Source organism: Solea solea, chromosome 5, assembly GCF_958295425.1.
Source record: "Solea solea chromosome 5, fSolSol10.1, whole genome shotgun sequence".
NCBI lineage: Eukaryota > Metazoa > Chordata > Actinopteri > Pleuronectiformes > Soleidae > Solea > Solea solea.
In genome coordinates this window covers 24,630,573-24,649,732 of record NC_081138.1, presented here as the reverse complement: position 1 = coordinate 24,649,732, position 19,160 = coordinate 24,630,573, and the positions used below count along the sequence as shown (strand labels likewise).

General features: G+C 47.1%; 1 protein-coding gene across 2 annotated transcripts in view; it reads left to right on the top strand.

Annotated features, from left to right (window-relative positions):
• gse1b (Gse1 coiled-coil protein b) overlaps positions 1-19,160 on the top strand; it is a 162,578-nt gene that overhangs the window by 131,828 nt on the left and 11,590 nt on the right. For both annotated transcript variants that reach the window (XM_058628567.1, XM_058628566.1), the window contains exons 3-6: positions 4,886-5,083; positions 13,008-13,216; positions 17,506-17,672; positions 18,252-18,452. In XM_058628567.1, the coding sequence (XP_058484550.1) occupies positions 4,886-5,083; positions 13,008-13,216; positions 17,506-17,672; positions 18,252-18,452 (775 nt within the window). The remainder of the gene's footprint in view (positions 1-4,885; positions 5,084-13,007; positions 13,217-17,505; positions 17,673-18,251; positions 18,453-19,160) is intronic.

Sequence of the window (19,160 nt, the reverse complement as noted above, 5' to 3'; positions counted from 1 at the left end):
AGTAATCTGCATTCCAACCAGCCACAGGGTGGAACACTGTGTGTGTCAGTGTGTTTGTATGACTAAAGAGTCCATGATCGGCTTTACTCCCAGCAGGGTGTTAAAACTGTGTGTTTTACTGTATGCCATTTAGCAGTCAATCTGCCCTTTGTGTGTGTGTGTGTGTGTGTGTGTGCGTGCGTGTGTATGTGTGTGTGGGCGGATCATGTTTGTATGTGGTTTGCTGTAATCTGCATTCCTTTTTATTTTTTCTTGTTTTTTGTTCCGTCAGGGTTTTGCTTTGTTTTCCCCGAGGGCGTAACAGCATTCGCGGGGTTAATTGCATCAGGAAGTTAGGTGCTCAGGGTTCGTCTGTGACAACTTCTTTTTCTTTTTTATTAAAGAGATCAAATGTTTTCCTGTAAGGTGAAAACATAAACCTCGCACGGATATACACGCTTTCATAGCGCATTACAAAAAATCTTTCTTTGAAATCCAGTTTCCCCTTTCTGTGTATCACTGGATGAAATGACCAGCCATATGCTGCTTCATTAACGTGGGACTCCTTCCCATTGACTGGGAGATGGTGCCATCTGCTGGATATTTGCAGAACACGACGGCAGAGGTTTGATAAAGCGCTGAGAGAGTGTGTTGCAGCCGTGTGATGTTCAGAGAGGTGGAGGCAGGCTCACTTATCTGGAAATTCATGACATTACTCTTCCTGGTTTGCATACATCATCATTACTTACTCAGAAATAAGAGCATAGATTTGCACGGCCTTTCCGGGTATGAAAGAAGAAATGGAAAGCTTCTACTTGTACACACATTATCTCTGATTTGCATTGCCTTGAAGTAGTAATTCCTTTAATCATGCTCCTCTTGGAGGTCACTTGTCTTTTTTTGGACAGATAATGGACATCACATCTGCTATGCCGACACTCCGGAGCGTTCGATCCCCTCACACTCGGAAGTTTGGGAATTCTGCTGTTACCCGCTTTATTTCCGAAAACTCTGGGGCAGCCTTTTGTCGCACGATCGTGCAGAAACTGAGACGTTTGAGAATGACCGCGCAAGTTTCACACTTTCACTTCCTGATTGGCTCTTATCACTCAACACTCAACTAGCGGCGGTAAACACAACGCTTTGTTGCCACTCTCCTCTTTACGCTAATCCCCCGAGCTGACTTTCCACTATTGTTCCATCCTTGTTTGTATTTTCCCGAAACGGAGTTGAAAACCTGCTTCCTGTTTACACCAGCGAGCGCACACACGGACGATATGAGTGTAGCACGTGTTTATGTGGAGGGTCAGGTCAGATTACGTCTGAACGAGAGCTGAAACACTGTTGTCATTCTGCTGTAAAACAGCTGCTTTTAACAATGACAATGGATGTTAGCACCTGTAATCCCACTGCCATGATATGGTGTGATGCTACAGCTGCTTCATCAGACGTGTAAACGTCCACGCAGAAAGCAGAGACACTTTTCTTTTCTTTTTTTTTTAAACCCAGCAGTTTGATCTTCATGATGCCAGACAGGAAAAGGGCACAGAGAAGAGAGAGAGAGTCTCAGACCAGAACAGAGCTTTTCTGTTGGGAAAAAAAAAAGGGTGACCTTTGGCACCGTGCTGGCCACCGTGTGGCTTCAGCCCCAAAAGATAAGCTCCGTCCTTGTCATCTCTCTTACTCACTCACTCCCTCGCCGCTCTGAACGAGTGAACGAGTGACGGAAGGAGGAACTGACTAAAGAAACGACTCATTCTCGCCCCTGCTATGACAACAGGGCAGACGGAGGGGAAGTCAAACCCACACTTTCATCCTTTTCCTGAGCTGTCCAAACCACTACTGCACATTAGTCTCCTCCAACCTGAGATCAACTCCTTGGAATTACATTGCATGTGTTTGCATGTAGTCTGTGTGTGTCTGTGTGTGTGTGTGTGTGTGTGTGTTCACTGTACTGTAACATTTTGATCGCACATTCCTCATTCTTGGTGTAGCACTTCCTTGTTGGTGGGAGATGGCAATAGTTGATTTAGAACGAAATGAACTCCTCACTTTTTTTATTTCTTCACTTTAGTTTTCAACGATTAAACAACAGTCGTATAAGTGAGCCGAACTGGCGGCTATGTTGACACAAACTGTTGTGTGTGTTTTTTTTTTTTGTTGTTTTTCTTCTTCTTATGCTGTCGAGCTTGACACAGGCCAGGACACGTCCTCTTCCTTTGTCTGCCCTTGTCTTTCTGTTTCGGTCAAGAGGAGAAGGCTGCCTCGCATAGTTAACCCAACCCATTCATTGGTTTATGTACATGCACACATGCATGCATATACACTGCCTGTCACTCCCGAGTAATGGGGTCAGACGTAGTGACCGGCTCAACACCCTCCTCTCCTCTCCTCTCCCCTTCTCTCCTCTCCTCTCCCCTCCCCCTCCTCTAGCTTGCCTTGGCAGGGCATGCATGCCTGTGTCTGTTATCTACAAATGGCTGAGGAATTATAGGTTGAGAGAGGGGGAGGAGGAGGGAGAGTGTGAGGAGGGAGGGAGGGAGGGAGGGAAGTGGTGGGAGTGTGGGGGGTGGTGAGGTCATGTGACATCGCAGCAGCTGCTAGGCTAAGAATTTCTGTTTTCTCACTTAGAGAGAGAGCGAGAGCTAGAGTAAGGAGGGGAGAGATAGGCAGCAGCAGCAGCAGCGTGTGTGGTGTGTTGCTTTGTTAGATAAGCTCTAAACGGTCTTTGTGAGCGGCACTGCAAGAGGCAGGAAGACAGGCGGGGAGGGAAAGAGGGGTAGACGGGCAAGTGGAGATATAGACGGAGAGAGGGAGGGAGAGAGAGAGAGAGAGAGAGAGGAGCAGGAAGATGGTTTGCGTCCTGTCGGTGGCTGCCGGTGTGTGCTGGGCTGGGATCAGTGTGAAGATGCAGCCATGGGGGATCCAGGCGGCTCCATTCCATTGTGCAGTAAGAAGCTTTGACCACGCTTTTAATCTGTGAGGGGAGGGGGTCACGAACTGCTGCCAGACCTCCGGATGTCCGTGCCTCTGCCTGTATTTGTCGAGCTGTGTTCCTGTCTTCTCTCTCTCTGTGTGTGTGTGTGTGTGTGTTACCTTCTTGTCTTTCTCTTAGTGCTGTGGTTTTGTGTGTGTGTGTGTGTATATATAGTATGTCAGTTTCTGTTTTAAAAAGTTTCTCTTTAACTCTCTTCTCTGACTTTCTCTGAAAAGAGGAGGAGGAGGAGGAGGAGCAGCACTCGTGTGCTTTGACAAAGTCACATTACAGGAGTGGACAGCTGGTGTGTGCGTGCGTGTGTGTGAGTGTGTGTGTGTGTGTGTGTGCGTGCTGTTTGCCAGTCCCTCAATGGTCCACTGTGTGTCGTTCAGACAGTAGTCATTGTTGATCCCGTCATTAATTGTGCGCTGGGTTCATTGGGAGTGCACTGGGTGATCGGGAGGGTAGTGGCAGGACACTTTCAGAGGTGTCGGGAATGTTATTCACTCTCTCACTCGCTGTTACAGTATGAGCATGTGCGCCGTGACGCTTTATTCTAATAAGTATACGTTACAGAGAGAGAGCCAGCAAGGACTCAGGAAAGAATATGATAGATGTCATTAAGCGAACAGACCGATCGGTTTGCAAACACAATGATGATGTCGATGAAGATCAGCAACTGCGAATGCAAACAAACAAAAAGTGGGACTATGACAGCGTTGGTTGTATACATGAAAACGCAAGAGTGGCGTTTTGAGATTTTTCCCACTCAGGGACCCATTTTCCAAAAATAGCTTTTCAGTGCTCCCGCAGCGGCAGTTACATGTGGATAAAAAGTGAATGTGATTTTTAAAAAAACAACTTGATTTCATGCTTAGACCCCCCCCCCCCCTCGTCGACACTGTTGTATTAGGTACAGTAGCTGTGTGTTTTGGTTAGGCTTGTAAGGTATGGTGCACGCTCGACAATTATAATAATTAAATTAGTCTTTTTACTCCTTTTTGGGAGTTCTTATGGAAGTCTTGTATTCTCTAGTTTGAGAGATATTGTGATGTCTGCGTATATGATTATCGTTAAAATAATTAACATAATCATGGGCCACACATTGCTTATAAGTGACCACGTTGCATACACTCAATTCTGATCTCACTTTGTCATCTTGGCCACCCTCACTGTGAGTGAGTGAGTGAGTGAGTGAGTGAGTGAATGGGTGGACATGTTTCGCCTGAGCACTGAGGGCAATCACAGACTATTATGGTATGCAAGGATTTTGGTGACTGAGGGGCTGTCAACACGGTGTCACCTTTCAGTGCACACAAACACAGGAAGGGAAGGGGACAGCCGTCTCAACACTCTGTCCTCACCCTCTTCTTCCTCTCCACCCGCCGCCATGCTTTCACAGAACTGAATCCAGAAAGACGCGTGAAATAATAAATCCTCCTCTGTGTTGCTGTCGTATTGTTATGTATGTGCTGGGAGTGTTTTATACCCAGTGGATAAAAGTCAGTGTTTGAGCGCTGGACGCTGGTTTTAGCAGGAAACAGGAAATGTGTGGTTGTGTGGCTGTTGTGTAAACTCTGTGACCATGATCCTCCTGCAGACACACACACAACCAGACTGGGGGCATTTTGAGTGAAGGAAGGTTTGACCCCCGCCCTTCTAACCTCTCACCCCTGACCCCGAGCCATACAAGCAAAGCCCCTCTGCCCCCTTTAACTCCACCAATCCCCATCCATCCCAGCTGTCACAAGCAGACACCCAGAACCACACTCCGCTCCTCACTGTCTCTGTGTCCGAGGAAACAGGGTCTCTGTCTTCTTCACTGGTCTTTCCATGTCTTGTAGGTTTATGTGTGATTGCATACAGGACGTAGCGGCAGCAGTGGATATTAAACCTTTCCCATTCTCTTCCTCTTTGTACATTTTGTAGGCATGAGCCATGAGCCAAAGTCACCATCTTTAGGAATGATCTCCACGGCGACTCGTACCACGGTGACGGTCAGCCCCCTCACCCCGTCACCTCTGAACGGTTCTATTGTAGCCAATGGAAGCCCGGCTACCCAGTCTGCCCACTCTGGATTCGCCGCGGCCCTTCGTAAACTGGCAAAACAGGCTGAAGAACCCAGAGGTAAAGCCACACAGCGTTGAGGGATAGGCTGATTTGTAATTTCGGCTCTGGCCTGAATTATAATAAAATGTTGATTGTTGTTTTGCAGTTTCGTACAAGTGTGTTTGTATCGTTGTGTTGATTGGGTGATGGAACTAACTATTAATGTGTTCAATTTTTGACAGGTTTAAATACTTTAACGTAACCCTCGCTGATGTTGTTCAAATCCAAGCGCTCTGACGCTCACGTGTTAATCTGATGGACTCTGTGCCTTCTGTGTGTCGTCGTGTGTACAAACATCCTGTGTGTCCTGTATGTGATGCTGGGCACACAACTGCTAATGGCAAACAAGTGATATCCACGCAGCATTGAGTTAGTTAGTGTCCCTGGAGATGAAGAGGACGGAGAGGAAACCACTCTAGCTGACCCACTTAATGTGCTGTGTGTGTGTGTGTGTGTGTGTGTGTGTGTGAGCACATACATGCTTTAGTGTACTTGTCACTTGGATCAGTTTCACACCGTCTTCCTTATTGGTGTCTACGCCACGATAGCATCTCGCTGCGGCTGTGTCGTGTGAATTTCACACAAAAATCAATTCGTGTGTGTGGTGTGTGTATGAAGAATCCCTTTAAAGGCTCGAACGTGACTGTTCAAAAAGGTAGAAATGTGGTAATTGTGTTCAATTTATTAACATAATACCGTAACACACTGATTATTCCTTTGTCGCTTCTGGAATCAGAAGGATTTTCTTGAAACTTCTAACTACACAATTAACATAGAATAGAATACATTTAAAAAAAACCCACATTTTTCTGATTCAGAACTGTACCGCACAGGGTGGCCCAGTGGCTAGCCTTGTTGGCTCATAGCAAGAGGGTCACCGGTTCGAGTCCTGGTTTGACCGGTGGCCTTTCTTTGTGGAGTTTTGCATGTTCTCCCTGTGTTTCTCTGGCTTTCCTTCAAACACATGCAAAACTTGGGATTATGTTAACTGGACACTCACACAAGTTGACCTTAGATGTGAGTGGTTTGTTGTTGTTAGCCCTGCGATGGACTGGCGACTGGCCTTTCGCCCCATGTCACGCTCATGTGGAGGATAAATCGGTACAGGATGGAAGGAAACACTAATGCTTGCTTGTGCACTTTTGACATGGAAACATCGTATTGTGGATGTAGAGTCATTGTGATGGCAACTGTGGATGTTTGGGTAGTTATGGCTTTATGCTTTTGGCTCCATAGAAGCCCAGCAAGCTGTCCACCCTTGCTCCTGCTCTTATATCAGACGTTTCCCTCCTTAATATCTGTCCCTGGACACCTTGTTCCAAAGCACGCTGCAGCCTGGGACCCAGAACCAAGCAAATTATTTATTACCCAGGGAGGGAGGAAGGGAGGGAGGGAGGGAGGGAGGGAGGGAGGGAGACAGAACATACAGTCAGGCTCCAGCCACTTCTCACCTCCCTTCTCTTAATCCTTCTCCCCTTCATCTCCTTTGACTCCCTCAGCCCCAAATGCCAGATTCTGTCTCGCTCCAAAAGAAAAATAAACTCCCAAAGTTCATTTTTATTTCTGTTTGGCTGGAGAACACTGTAATTGTTGTCTCCTAGTAAGGGAGGAGGGGGCGGGGTTATATGGTACAGACACTGGATTGGGTATTGGAAAACAGGAATTTCCCTGATGACCCAGAACCCCTACATTTCTCATACACTTCCACAAATGTATGTGATATCGACAGAAACACAAGAAAAAGTGGTATTTAGTTCTGTTTTTCCACTTGTCTGTGTATGTGTGTGTATGTTTGCAAGGTGAGAATGACACGCGGCCTCTGTCTGTGTCTGATAAAGCCTTACCACCCTCATATTAAATGCTAAAAAAACAAAAAAAAAAAAGTTTTTAGGTGAGCTGTCGGTCTGCGTGTCCCGGCTAGTGTAGGCCGTGGTGATGTGTGGTTGAGTCAGCCATCAGACATTAGGGGGCGGCTCAGCCTGTGTTAGCAGAGCCAGCAACAGGGTGGGTAGAGAGGTATGGGACCCCCTGCCGCTCCAGCCTCCTCCCTGTCTGCAGAGCCCGTATTTATAGGCAACACTCACAGAGACACTCACACACACACACACACACACACACACACACACATGCAAACAGTTGTCTTTGCCTCGTGGTGTCTTAGCATGTTCCAGCCTGCTGTCAACTTTGACTCAACCTCTCTAGCCTTCTGTCTGTCTGTCTGTCTCGGTTTCTGTTGAGTTCCTGGTCCAATGAAGGAGCCTAAACCAAGAAAACGAACCCAAAACTGGTTTTATGGGAACTGGTTTAAAACTGTTTAGAGATTTATATTCCATTCTTTGTCCAGCAGCATGGAGATCACATTTTAGTAGAGGGAGAGTTGAGTTAGCGTACTCCAATGTCGTTTTTGTTTGCTCGATTAAAGATATGTTAAAGAGACATGGCAGACGTCATTGCACGCAGAACCGTTGTTTTCCTAATGGTGCGGCACTTGTGTACTACATGCCTCACACAGAGGTGTCTCAGAAGCGCCTCTTTCTATGGGCCATCCTCCATTTGTTTATGTTCGAGGGCCCAGTTTTTTGTCTGCTTGGCCGTTGTCTCTGTGGTCAGCCCTTCGGTTTTGAAGCTGAGGAAGTTGTTGTTGCTGTGTCAAATCAAGACATTTACACTGTGACCTTAAGAGAAAGAGAAACCCATTATTCATGAAATGAATGACAGGGGAGGGGACAGAAAAAAAACCCTTCTTTTAACAAGAAGAAAGTTGGAGAGGGAGATCACTCTTTCCTCTCTTTACTTGGTGTTTATTTGCGAAACAGTTCAGAAGTGCATTACCACCTTTGGCTGGACTCGAGTGGCTGCGCTGTAATTCATGGTCTCTCTCTCAGACTCGCGCTCCTCTTGGGAGTTCCTGATGAGTCAAGTGCAGAACCTAGTGGTGTTATTCTCTAAACTAATGTTGTTTGGCTCAAGCCTCGTGCCTCTCCACGCCTCTGGTTGATGATCGGAGGTGAAGTGTGACGTTCACGATGCGCCGCGGTGACTCAGTGTTTTTTGCAGAAATAGTTTTGCACCCGCACGCATGCAGACGTATACGCTGAAATGAACAGCTTTACGTACTGAAGGAGGTGAAGTGATGCGTAACGAGTGTTGGAGCCGTGTGTGAGCACAAAGACACAGATAACACACGGGGGGGGGGGGCTGATATCTGATCAATTAGGCAGATCTGTGTTTAATCCTCCCATTTGTTTCTTAGTTCTCACACATTCTTTGACACACACGCACACACTCATCACTAGAATTTGCACGACTGTCCGTCCTTATCAGCTGTTTCACACTGCCTGGAGAGAAAAGGAAGGAAGGAAGGAAGGAAGGAAAGGAAGGGAGACTGAAAGGTGAACACGATGGATGAAATGGATTGGCTGGGGAAAAAAAGAGGAATCTGAAGTAATTAGTCGATAAGTGAAAACCTGTGTGTGTGTGTGTGTGTGTGTGTGTGTGTGTGTGCGTGCAACGCGTATGTGTATGCGTGTGGCCGGAGGCTCCCCTTGTTTATGGGAGCCCAGAGCATACTGGGACAGCAGGGCAGTGTGTCTCTGACCTCTCCATCTGTAGCCTGCCTGGAGCACAGACAACCTTGCTCTCTCCCTCTCTCTCTCCCTCTCTCTCTCTCTCTCTCTCTCTCTCTCTCTCTCTCTCTCTCTCTCCCTCTCTGTGTTTTTCTTGAAGGCAAAAGCCCTCAGGCTCCGACTGTCCCTGAAACATTCACAAACAGGCTAATTTGCTTCCCTCTTCTCTCTCTCAACCTCACACACCTTTTCTGACTCTGCTCTGTGGAGAAGTGGCATTTAAGCATAATGTACGGTGTGTACAGTCAGCAGAAAGCCCAGAGATGTGCTCCTCTTATTCCCATCCACCATCTTGTATCATCTGCCTTTGCCTCATTGGCACAGCGCAACACACACACACACACACACACACACGCACACCTACACACACATACACACACACATGCACATGGTGCATTGTCCCCTCCCCCCACACAGCGATGCAAATTTCAGGCTTGCGTTATGTTGTGCATGGCCAAGACTGTATTAGCAGGTGTGTGTGTTGTTTGTGTGCTCTGGTGCGTGTGTGTGTGTGTGCATGTGTGTGCGCATGTGTGTGTGTGTGTGTGTGTGTGTGTGAGAGAGAGTGTACATGTTGAGGCTTGTGTGTACTGGTGGGGTGGCATATGGATGCAGGGTTGGCTGGGCAATGCTATGCACACCAGGTGTGAAATGGACTGTTTAATTAAGTGCTGATGTTGTTGTAATGCATGCGGGGAGGGAGACGGGTTGGGGGGGGAGGGTTTAAGGTGGAGTTGTTGGCAGTGTCGAGAGGACAGCGCCCTCTGCCCAGCTGGTGCTGGCCACGCTTGGCCGTGTTTGGCAGAGGGCGGAGGTGGTAGCGGACGGACGTGACCGTTTGGTAGCATTGAAACATTTTGTGTGGCCATGTTTCTCTGTCGAGGCCCAGTGATGCAGTGGGATTCCCCGCTCCAGCCAGTGAATAATGAAAGAGCCAGCTGACGAGCTGCGTGGACCGGTTTGGCTTTTTCATTGGGTCAGTGGCCGATGTAAAAGGTGCCATCTACAGAGGGAAACCTGGCCCCTGCCTCTGACCGTAGCTTGGGTTGTTTGTTTGTTGTTGGTTGTGTGTGTGTGTGCGTGTGTGTGTGTGTGTTTTAAGCGGTCAAGTGTGGAGGCAGTCTGGGAGAGTGGGACTGGTAATAGGAGGCGATAGAGAAAGGAGCTTCACATTAATCACACGCAGCTTGGGACTAAGACGGCCTCTCTCTCTCTCTCTCTCTCCCTCTCCCTCTCTCCCTCCCTCTCTCTCCCATTTCTTCCCCTCCACCCCTCTCCCAACCCCATCACCACCACCCACATACACACACACACACACTCCTGCACACCAAGCAAGTGACAATCAGTGCAGCTAATGAAGTGCAGGTCGAGAGCTGATGAGCCTATTTTCGACTCAGGGGACAGAGGCTTGTGCTTCACTCCTCCTCCTCCTCCTCCTCCTCCTCCTCCTCCTCCTCCTCCTCCTCCTCCTCCTCCAGCTCCCCACAGGGCCAGCATGTGTGGCCATCTTCTCTCTGTATAGATGGAAAGGGGAGGAGCGTATGGCAGAAATTACACCTGCTTGGTGCCAATCTTGAGCCTCATACGGTATATGATTTTTTTTTCCCCTCCCGATCAGATGGTACGATGACGATGTGAGGCAGGGGGTGAGAGCCGGATTGGTATGGAAATGGGAGCAAGCGGGTTGAAAATGAACGGGAGGAAATCTCAGAGGGGAGGCATGAGGGCTTGATAAAGCAAAGAGGCTTATGGACACATGACTGACTGTGGTTTTAACAGGAAGATAACAGGAAATATAAATAGATATGCAACAAATGCAAACATGTAACATCCCCCTGAGCCCTTAGCAGCTGTGAAGTATTGTAAACGTGATTATGAAATTTGTGCTTTGAGTCGGCTCCGCGTCTGGCTGGCAGTTACTGTGTTTGAAGAACAGAAGGATAAGGAATCTGGGTGTATGAGGAGGTGGTGGATGGGTGGGTGGAGTGTTGGTTAAAGAGGATGGGAGAAATCATACTGGCTGTTTGTGTGTTTTCTCTGGTTTACATTGAGGATAAAGGACGTCCAGAAATGATGTGCACTGCTGTCGGTAGACGACCCTTGTCTCTTGTATTCCCCATCCTTCCTCTCACCTGCTTCTCCTCATCCTCTCTTAATTATTTAGTCTGCCGTGTGTCTTCTCCAGTCTGCTCTGCCTCTATATGGGGAATGAGGAGGAAGAGGAGGATATGGGAAGGAAAAGGGGAGGGAGGGAGGGGGGGTGATAGGAAAAGATGGAGTGGAGGTCTGTTGCTTAGCAGTTCTGAATTTCTGTGATCACTGCCTCTCCTCTCCTCTCCTCTCCTCCTTCATCCTTATTTGTTCCCTCATCCCTGTGCGTGCATGTTTTGAATGTGTACCATGTGTGTGTATCTGCATGGTGAGTGAATAGGCTGTGACACCAGAGCACCATTCCCCAGGCTGAGTGGGCTGCTATTGATTGGCCTAGTCTTGCAGGGGAGAGTAATGGCTCTCTGAGGTGAGGGGGGGGAGGATTAGGCCACTAATTGCCATTGTGCAGACAAGATTTGCCCCCCATCCCTGCCACCCACACACACCCATCTGCACCCCTTATCTCTCTGTTTTCCTCTTTGCTCCATCTCTCACCTCTGCTGCTGCTCCTCCTCTCCTCTCCTCTCGCCGTCCTCCCCCCTACAATCACTCCCCATCTCCCAACATTTTTCACTTTCATGTCTCACCTCACATAGGTCATCACCATCTTTTTTTCTCCCCCCTTTTAATGCACCCTTTTCTCGTCGCCCCTCACTCACACACAGCTTTTCTCTAAACCCGTCACCTCACTGCCATTATTGATTCTTTTCATTATTTAGTAGTATTAGTCAGAATGAGGTGTTTAAAAATCGGTCAATATCCCGACTGCACCGACATCATATGCGGACGTTGTCTGTTTGGTTAGGTTGCCACGGAAACAGTGAAGCAATAGTGGTCGGGTGATCTGTGGTGGTGGTGGTGATAATTGGAGAGGAAGTAGACCTGAAATTGGCCTCAGGTTTCGGCTGCCTTTTTTCGTTTCATGGCTGCACGTAAGCACATTGATGCACAAAAGAACGCACAATCTACACACACACACAGACACACGCAGACACACAAGCGCACGTCTCCTGCTGTCCTTGATGCAGCGCTGAAGTGTGCGTCCCATTGAGAGGGTTGTGACCCAGTTTGACTGTGTAATGCTGGGCTCGCTCTGAGTGGAGGACACGTACAGCAGCCTGTTCTGTCAAGAGGAGGAGGAGGAGGAGGAGGAGGAGGCTGGGAGAAGAAATGGGAAATGTAGAGACTCAAACATACTGGTTGAGACAGGCGAGAAAAAAATGGAAAAAATAAAGACAAGGGGAAGAATAAGACAGACATAATGAAAGAGGTAGCAGACTTGAGAGGAAGAGAAGGTGCAAGCTGCTTGGTGGAGATAAAGATGTGTGATGGAAAAGATTAGATTGCAATGATACACACGTGTGAGTATGAGCGTATCATATGGCTTTGAGAGAGAGAAAGCCAGATCTGTGGCAAGCACGGCATGTGACCAGACCATGACCCTGTGCTACAGGGTTTCCCTGAAGGGCTTCGTTAATATGGCACAGCTATAGTACAGTAGAGCGGAGAAGCTCATTGGGCCTGCCTTTGATCACCTGCTGTGTGTGTGTGTGTGTGTGGCTGCAAGCATAGCCGACTGTATATGCATTTGGTATGTCTGTTCACTCTTGAGTGGGGCTGCAACTAATGATTATTTATTTTCACAATCACTTCGAGGAAAATAGTCAACAGATGAATGATTTCTTTGTTATTTGGAGCAAAGAAATGTGAACATTTTCACATTTAAGGAGCCGAAACAATCAGGGAACTTGTTTGATTCAATGATTATAAAATCATTTTTGCAGCCCTATTCTAAGCATTTTGTTTTTGTGGTGTTTGTGGTTCCAGGCTCATTCTGATCTCTGTTGCTTTATAATAGGGCCCAAAGGCCGTCTATCTGGCCCTCTGTGTATGTGTTATTTGTTGCCATTATAGTCCTGCAACCTTCTTTTATTCCCTTGTGAAGGAGGTACAGGAGCAATATAACCATATGTGTTTGTGTGTGTGTGTGTATATATATATATATATAGTTATATATATATATATATATATATATATACATATATATATGTGTATGTATACATGCCTTATTTTAGTCGTGCAAAATAAAGATGCATAGCATTTCTACTCTTTTTTTTCCAGTGGATTTTCTTGTACTCATGTCATTTCTCTTGATCCCCCTCCAGCTGCATCCTCCATCAGCAGTGAGTCCTCTCCAGTGTCCTCCCCAGCCACCAACCACAGCTCTCCAGTCAGTACGCCCAAGCGGGGTCCCCTCGGTCCAGGGCCTGTCCTGGTTCCCCCAGCTGGCCACACTGTGCCAAACACACCACCTGTAGTCACCATTGCTCCAACAAAGACTAGCAACGGCCTCTGGAGGAGCGAGGGGCGCCAGGTAAAACCCCCAATTAAACACCCCTCTCACCCTTTTATCTTTTTTTCTGTTACTTCTCGTTTTCAGTTGTTTTTTCAGTTTTCAGGAGCTCATTCTTCTGTTTGCTTGCTGCGACAAACATGACCACAGACAGACTCTTGGGGGATTAATGGATTTTAAAGCTGGCTTGTATCCAATAGTGCGGCGTTACACACTATGACATATGTACATGTGACATAGCGGGTCTATCTACATATGCCCCCCCCCCCGGCCCCGGGCCCCATGTGTTAAACAATGCCAGCTGCCACTGGGACATGGAGGTGACAGCCTCAACGGCAGCAAACATCTGTGCCCCTCCAGCCCCCTCCTACTTGGCCCTCTTGCCCTTGGATGAGTCCCTCCTAAGTCCCTAGCCTGTAGCCTCCTCCACCCCCACCCCCCTGACCCCAGGTCCAGGCTTACCCTCTTCACTCAAGCGGTCAAGTGCATCCTCTGATGTGTCACCCCGACTCCAGCACGGAGAAACCGACAGCTGCTTGCTTTGATAAGGACTGGATTATGGATTACGGCCTTGCTTTAAGACTTGTTATCTTAGCTCAGGGCTAATGGTCGAGGGCCGAGTGCACAGTTATGATCAGCACTCAGCAACGCGCAGAAAGTCTGCGAGACACTTTGACGGTCCCCCCGAGACCCAGAGAAGGGGGGTTGCGAAGGTTGAGTGAGGAGGTCAACCCCCTCCTCCCCTTCGTGAACTGACCCCTCTGTAGTTCAAGGGTCAACCAGAACTGGGAGGGACTGGAGAGACGGGTAGGGGGTGGAAAAGAGACTCTCCCAGTCATGTCACCCTTTTGTGCCATTCCTTCATGAAAGCTATTTTCAAAGGGCAACAGAAGGAATTAAGGAACAGAAGCAGCAGCCGCTCCTTTTCTACGCGTGTGATAACTGAACACAAGTGCATAATTGCATGTGTGTGTGTGTTTCTTTCAATGGTCGCTGTGTGTGCATAGAAATCTCAGCGTGAATTGAAAGGGCGGGGGGTGTCATAGCATAGCAAAGCTGGTGTCATAGCATCTCTCCCCTTCAATGCTGCAGCTGGCTGCAAAGGGCAAGCCTACTTGCCTTGTAATCAAAATGTTGTTCTCCAACAAAGACGATGCCGCCTGGCTAATTGCTGATAGGAAAGAATGCGTCGGGGAAGACGGGTCGTGTTAACTTTGGCCCTTTATGGCCTTCTTCTCGCTTTGTGTCTACTTTTAGTTGCTTTTAGGATTTAGATCCCGTTGTGCCAAAATGTGACATAACTATGATGGCCATAAATGAGGCTTCAAATATAAAAGCAGCACCTTACAGTAGAGAAAAGTGTTTCTCTGGATTGCCTGCGAACATCCAAGAAAAGCTTATCTGTTGCTATGTGTGCACGAGTCCTGCTTTCTTTGTTAGCGGGGTTGATTAGTGTCTCTCTTGCTGAGATATTGGTCTTTCAGAGGGGGTTGATGGGCATGGCCGCGAAAAGAGGGAGGGTATGGTGTGTTGGCATTTTGCTTTAATGACTGCAGGAGCCTGCTCCCACTGCTGCTTGTAATTGCTTTTTAATTGGCAATTTGAATTCACTGCTCCATCTGAGAGGCATAAACGAGAGCTCTACAATGCGCGGGGTCTCTCACCCTCACTGGGGGTTACAGAAGCCTGGCTCACACAGAGGAGCATGCCCGTTAATGGATGTGTCTTTGAATCCGAGTGCTTGTGTTTGTGCTCTGTAGTGTGTACATGGCGGCCTGCTAGTGAATAGCATGTGTGTGAGAACAGACCGCTGTATGTTTTTCTGATAGGTTGAAAGGTCAAAAATGTCATCGCTGGTTAGATGTGTAGAGGTGACTGAGGTGCGTCTTTAATGGGACTGAAAGGTTCTGTCTTTGTAGCGTGTGTGTGAGGTTTTTCTGACCTGTTAGACCCTCACTTTTTTATGTGTGTCTCTGTAGTTCTGCCTCCACACATCCACGTGCGCGATGCACATGAACAGCGGCTAAGTTGAGGCAGAGAAGCTGTGCATTCAACCACCAAATTCACATGCTAGCCTGTCCTTACCATACACACAATTACCTTCATTGCACTCACTCAGCTCGTGTCATAGAGAGGATGCCTGTTCAATAGAGTAAACTGAACAGTTGAGTGAGTAGAGTGTGCTTTTGACAGCGTTTAAAGACTTAACATCAACCCTAACCTTAAGAAAAGAAGTCATATGTATATTTTCCTGCTGCTAGAATCACAAAGGCTTTTTACTGACATTCTTCCACACAGCTGGAAGTCTTCCAAACTTTAACACAGCCACTCGTCTTATTATTACATCACAGACCAATACGGCTTTAGCTGGCGGCTACTTCTGTGTCTTTCTATGATCCATTAAAGGAATACTGTACTTCACCGACTTGCATTTAGCTTTGTATTACTAGAATAGGGGTAGTATTTTTGGAAAAGTGTGCTTCTCAACCTCAGTTTCCCCTGAGTTGAGAAATATCTTCATTCTTTTGACACTTGGTCCTGTTAGCTTAACTGTTAGCAAAGATGGCGGACACTGTTTACATTCTGGGAATGAGGTCCCGCCCCCTTACGAGTGGGTCTGAATTAGCGCAGAATTAGCGTAGCACTTTCAAGACTCTGACCAAGTGTCACTAGTGGACACTTAACAAAAAAAGAATGAAGATATTTCTCGACTCGGAAACAGGTTGGGAAGCACAATTTTTCAAAATGACTACCTTTATCCTAGTAATACAAAGCTAAATGCAAATCGGTGAAGTATTCCTTTATCTTAAATGTATTCTTAAAGCTGATAGAAAATACCTTTGTGCTTCTCATCACTGTTTTTTTATTTCACCATATTTACCAGTGAGGAGCATGTGTAGAGCACCCAGGCCAGTTCAATTAAAAAGCTGTTATTGCATAACAAACACATTCATGCAGTAGCAATTCAACTCCCAACCGCATTGTCTGGGTGTGTTGGTCCAAATTAGCGCAAAACAAACACAACCCTGTGTGGGAAAAGGAGAGTCCAGCGTGTTTTGTAGGCTGCTATCTGCTTGGCCAGTTAGTTGGTTAGTTAGGAAGCACCAATCTACATTTTCCCTGTGTTTTATAAAGCTTTGAATGGATGGTGCTGGGGTTACAGGGAGTGAGACTTACAGGGAATAAAGTGGTTTACTGTTTAGTGAAGTGCAACCGACAACAAGGAGCGAGCTACTTAGAAAGTGGGAGGTCTAAGAAACCAAACGGGGGGGGGGATGGGGATCCTAAACATTAGAGGCATTTAAGATTGGATGTTAGCGCGTCGGTGTCATTCTGGGTCAGTGGCTGCAGAGGAGGACGTGGAGGTAAAGGCTCACTAAATAGGATTTGTTTTATCAGAGGCAGGCATGAGGGAGGGAGAGCAAGAGGATAGTGCTACTGTAAGGTCTCTCTCTAACCCAAGTCTAACCCAAGAGGTTGGTGTCGTGTTACGAGAGATGCCCTCTCCTCTTCCTCATGGCACCTGTTGGTGATGAGGTAGCCATTCCAGTGAAAACCACCCTCGACCAGAGCTTATTGCTCTGTAAACAGTTTCCTTTCCCAGCTTACAGGGGTTATACATTTCACATTTGTCGGCAGAGGGGAAAGTGTTGAGAAAGCTTGAGAAAAAGGCACTCTCACTCACTCGGGAGGATGTCTTTGTATCTGTGAAATGGTATACATGCCCCGCTGAGTGTGTGTATATGTTTGTTGTGGGGGATCGGATAGTGAGGCCAGGCTCGCTGCCAAAGGCAGAGTGCTCGGTGAAACTGAAACAGAGGCAGATAGATGAAATGTGGTGTTGCTTTTTGGACATCGCCGCCTTCCCTGCAGACGCCGGTGGACACGTTGTTATACAAATACAAACACGTGCACGCTGAGCCAAGCTCAAAGTCGTCATCTCGGCGGAAGTAACTCTTTGGTACATGGACTGCTCACACGTCCTCATTAGTCATAACATCATGGCGTTGTTGTTTTTTTTTTACCCCTCTTTCCTTTCTATTTTTTAATATAATTCTCTCAGAGAAATGTTTATTTCACCCATTTTTACAGTGGTGCATTTGTGTGAGAAAGTGGATAAATCCCCGTGTTTGGAGGGGAGAAAGAGGGTGAGCGTGAGGGGGGGAGGCTGCTGCACCACACACAGGCCTTTTCTCTCCCCTGTCTCCTTCCCCACAGGATTGGCTTCATGCGCCTTGACAACTGTGACGGTCACAGGTCCTCGCGAACAATGACCAAGACTCCCTTTTTCTCTCTGCGTCTCTCTCCAGGCTGACTCAGGGCCTCGTGGGGCCAGCAGGGAACGTTTGGGTGCTGAGGGGACCCTCCCCCAGGAAAAGGGTGGCCCCTCTGTCCCTGCCCACCTCCTGGGAAACCCCTATGCCTTTGGTCTCACCCCTGGTGCTGTCATGCAGGATTCACGTTTCCAGCCCCTCAAGTGAGTCGCAAACAGTGTTCTGTCAGTTTTTTGTTTAGTTTTTTTGCATTTACTGACATGTTTCATGCTTTGGTGTGAGCACAGGATCAATAATTTATAGGTAGACAAAATGCAAACCTCTGCCAAGGCAGCTTAGTTTCCCACAGTTTTAATGCAGTCCTTATCTCACAAGGTGAACAATCGTTTGAAGGGAAATCCTGAATCTGGAATCTTTATTCTTAGAAAATATCATCGGTAAAAAAACGGTAGTTGACTGGATGTTATCACATGGTTATTCGTTGGATAATCCTCGACCTGACGCTACAGCACAACACCACAGATTTAAATAAATGAAATAAAAGTGTAAACTCTCAGACCTAGACCTCAAGAGATAGAAGTCTCTTCATCATGTATCACTTTAATATACTCATGAATAGCTGCATTAACCTAGTTGATGTATAGTACATACAGATGTGGCCAAATCATAACCTCCGTGGCAGAGATTAGTCTCGACATTGGTGTTAAGAAACAATTTATATACACATGTAAATCAAACTAATAATGTTGCTTTTCTCTGTACCTTCTTTGTTCTGTGCTCAGTCTGCCCAGACAGTTGCCTAATGCAGTTCAACCCGGTCCGGTACCAGAGGAGTATCTCCGTGGTTTCCGGCCCTACGCCACGGCCGAGGACGCCCTCCGCATGCCCTCTTTGCCCTTGGGCCTCGACCCCGCGACGGCGGCTGCTGCGGCTGCCTATTATCACCCCAGCTACCTCCCCCACCCCTCCTTCACGCCGTACAGGTAGGCTCTCCTTTAAATTTGTTTTGTTGACTTGGCACCCATTTCCTCGGAGAACAAATTGTGCAAACCCGAGCATATACTGTATATATGAAGTATTTGCACTTCTCAGACTCAGCAGTAACTCGCGTATTAGCTGATCTTGAATTAATGTTCCTAGAGGTGAAATATTCTGTTGATGTTCTTTATTTGTATCTGCGTTGAGCCGGTTAATAGAGGAGTGTGTACGAGAGTTTAAACTGAGACAGACGGCACCTGAGAAGGCTGTACATGCTGTATCATCTCACCGATCATCACAAGATGAGCCCTATCACGGTGCTTTTAGGAGATTCTTTCCTGCACATTGCTGTTTAGTGTGATTGCGCACAGTCATTTACTACCTCCAGAGCTGCTGCAGTTACTGTTTTTCACTTAGAGCTGAAACAATTAATCGATGAATCGATTACTAAATTAATCGACAACTATTTTGATAATCGATTAATCGGTTCAAAGCTTTTTTCATGATTAAATCAAGATTTCTGATTCTTTAAGCTTCTTAAATGTTAGTATTTTCTTAATTTCTTTGCTCTGGAGAACAAATAAATCATTAAAAGTTAATCATTTTGGTTTGTGGACAAAACAAGAAGTCAGTAAAATAAAAATCCACGTGCAGGCTTTGTTAGAAGCGTGAACCTCCTAGGCCACGACCGCGCAGAGACTGTTGGTGCGTTG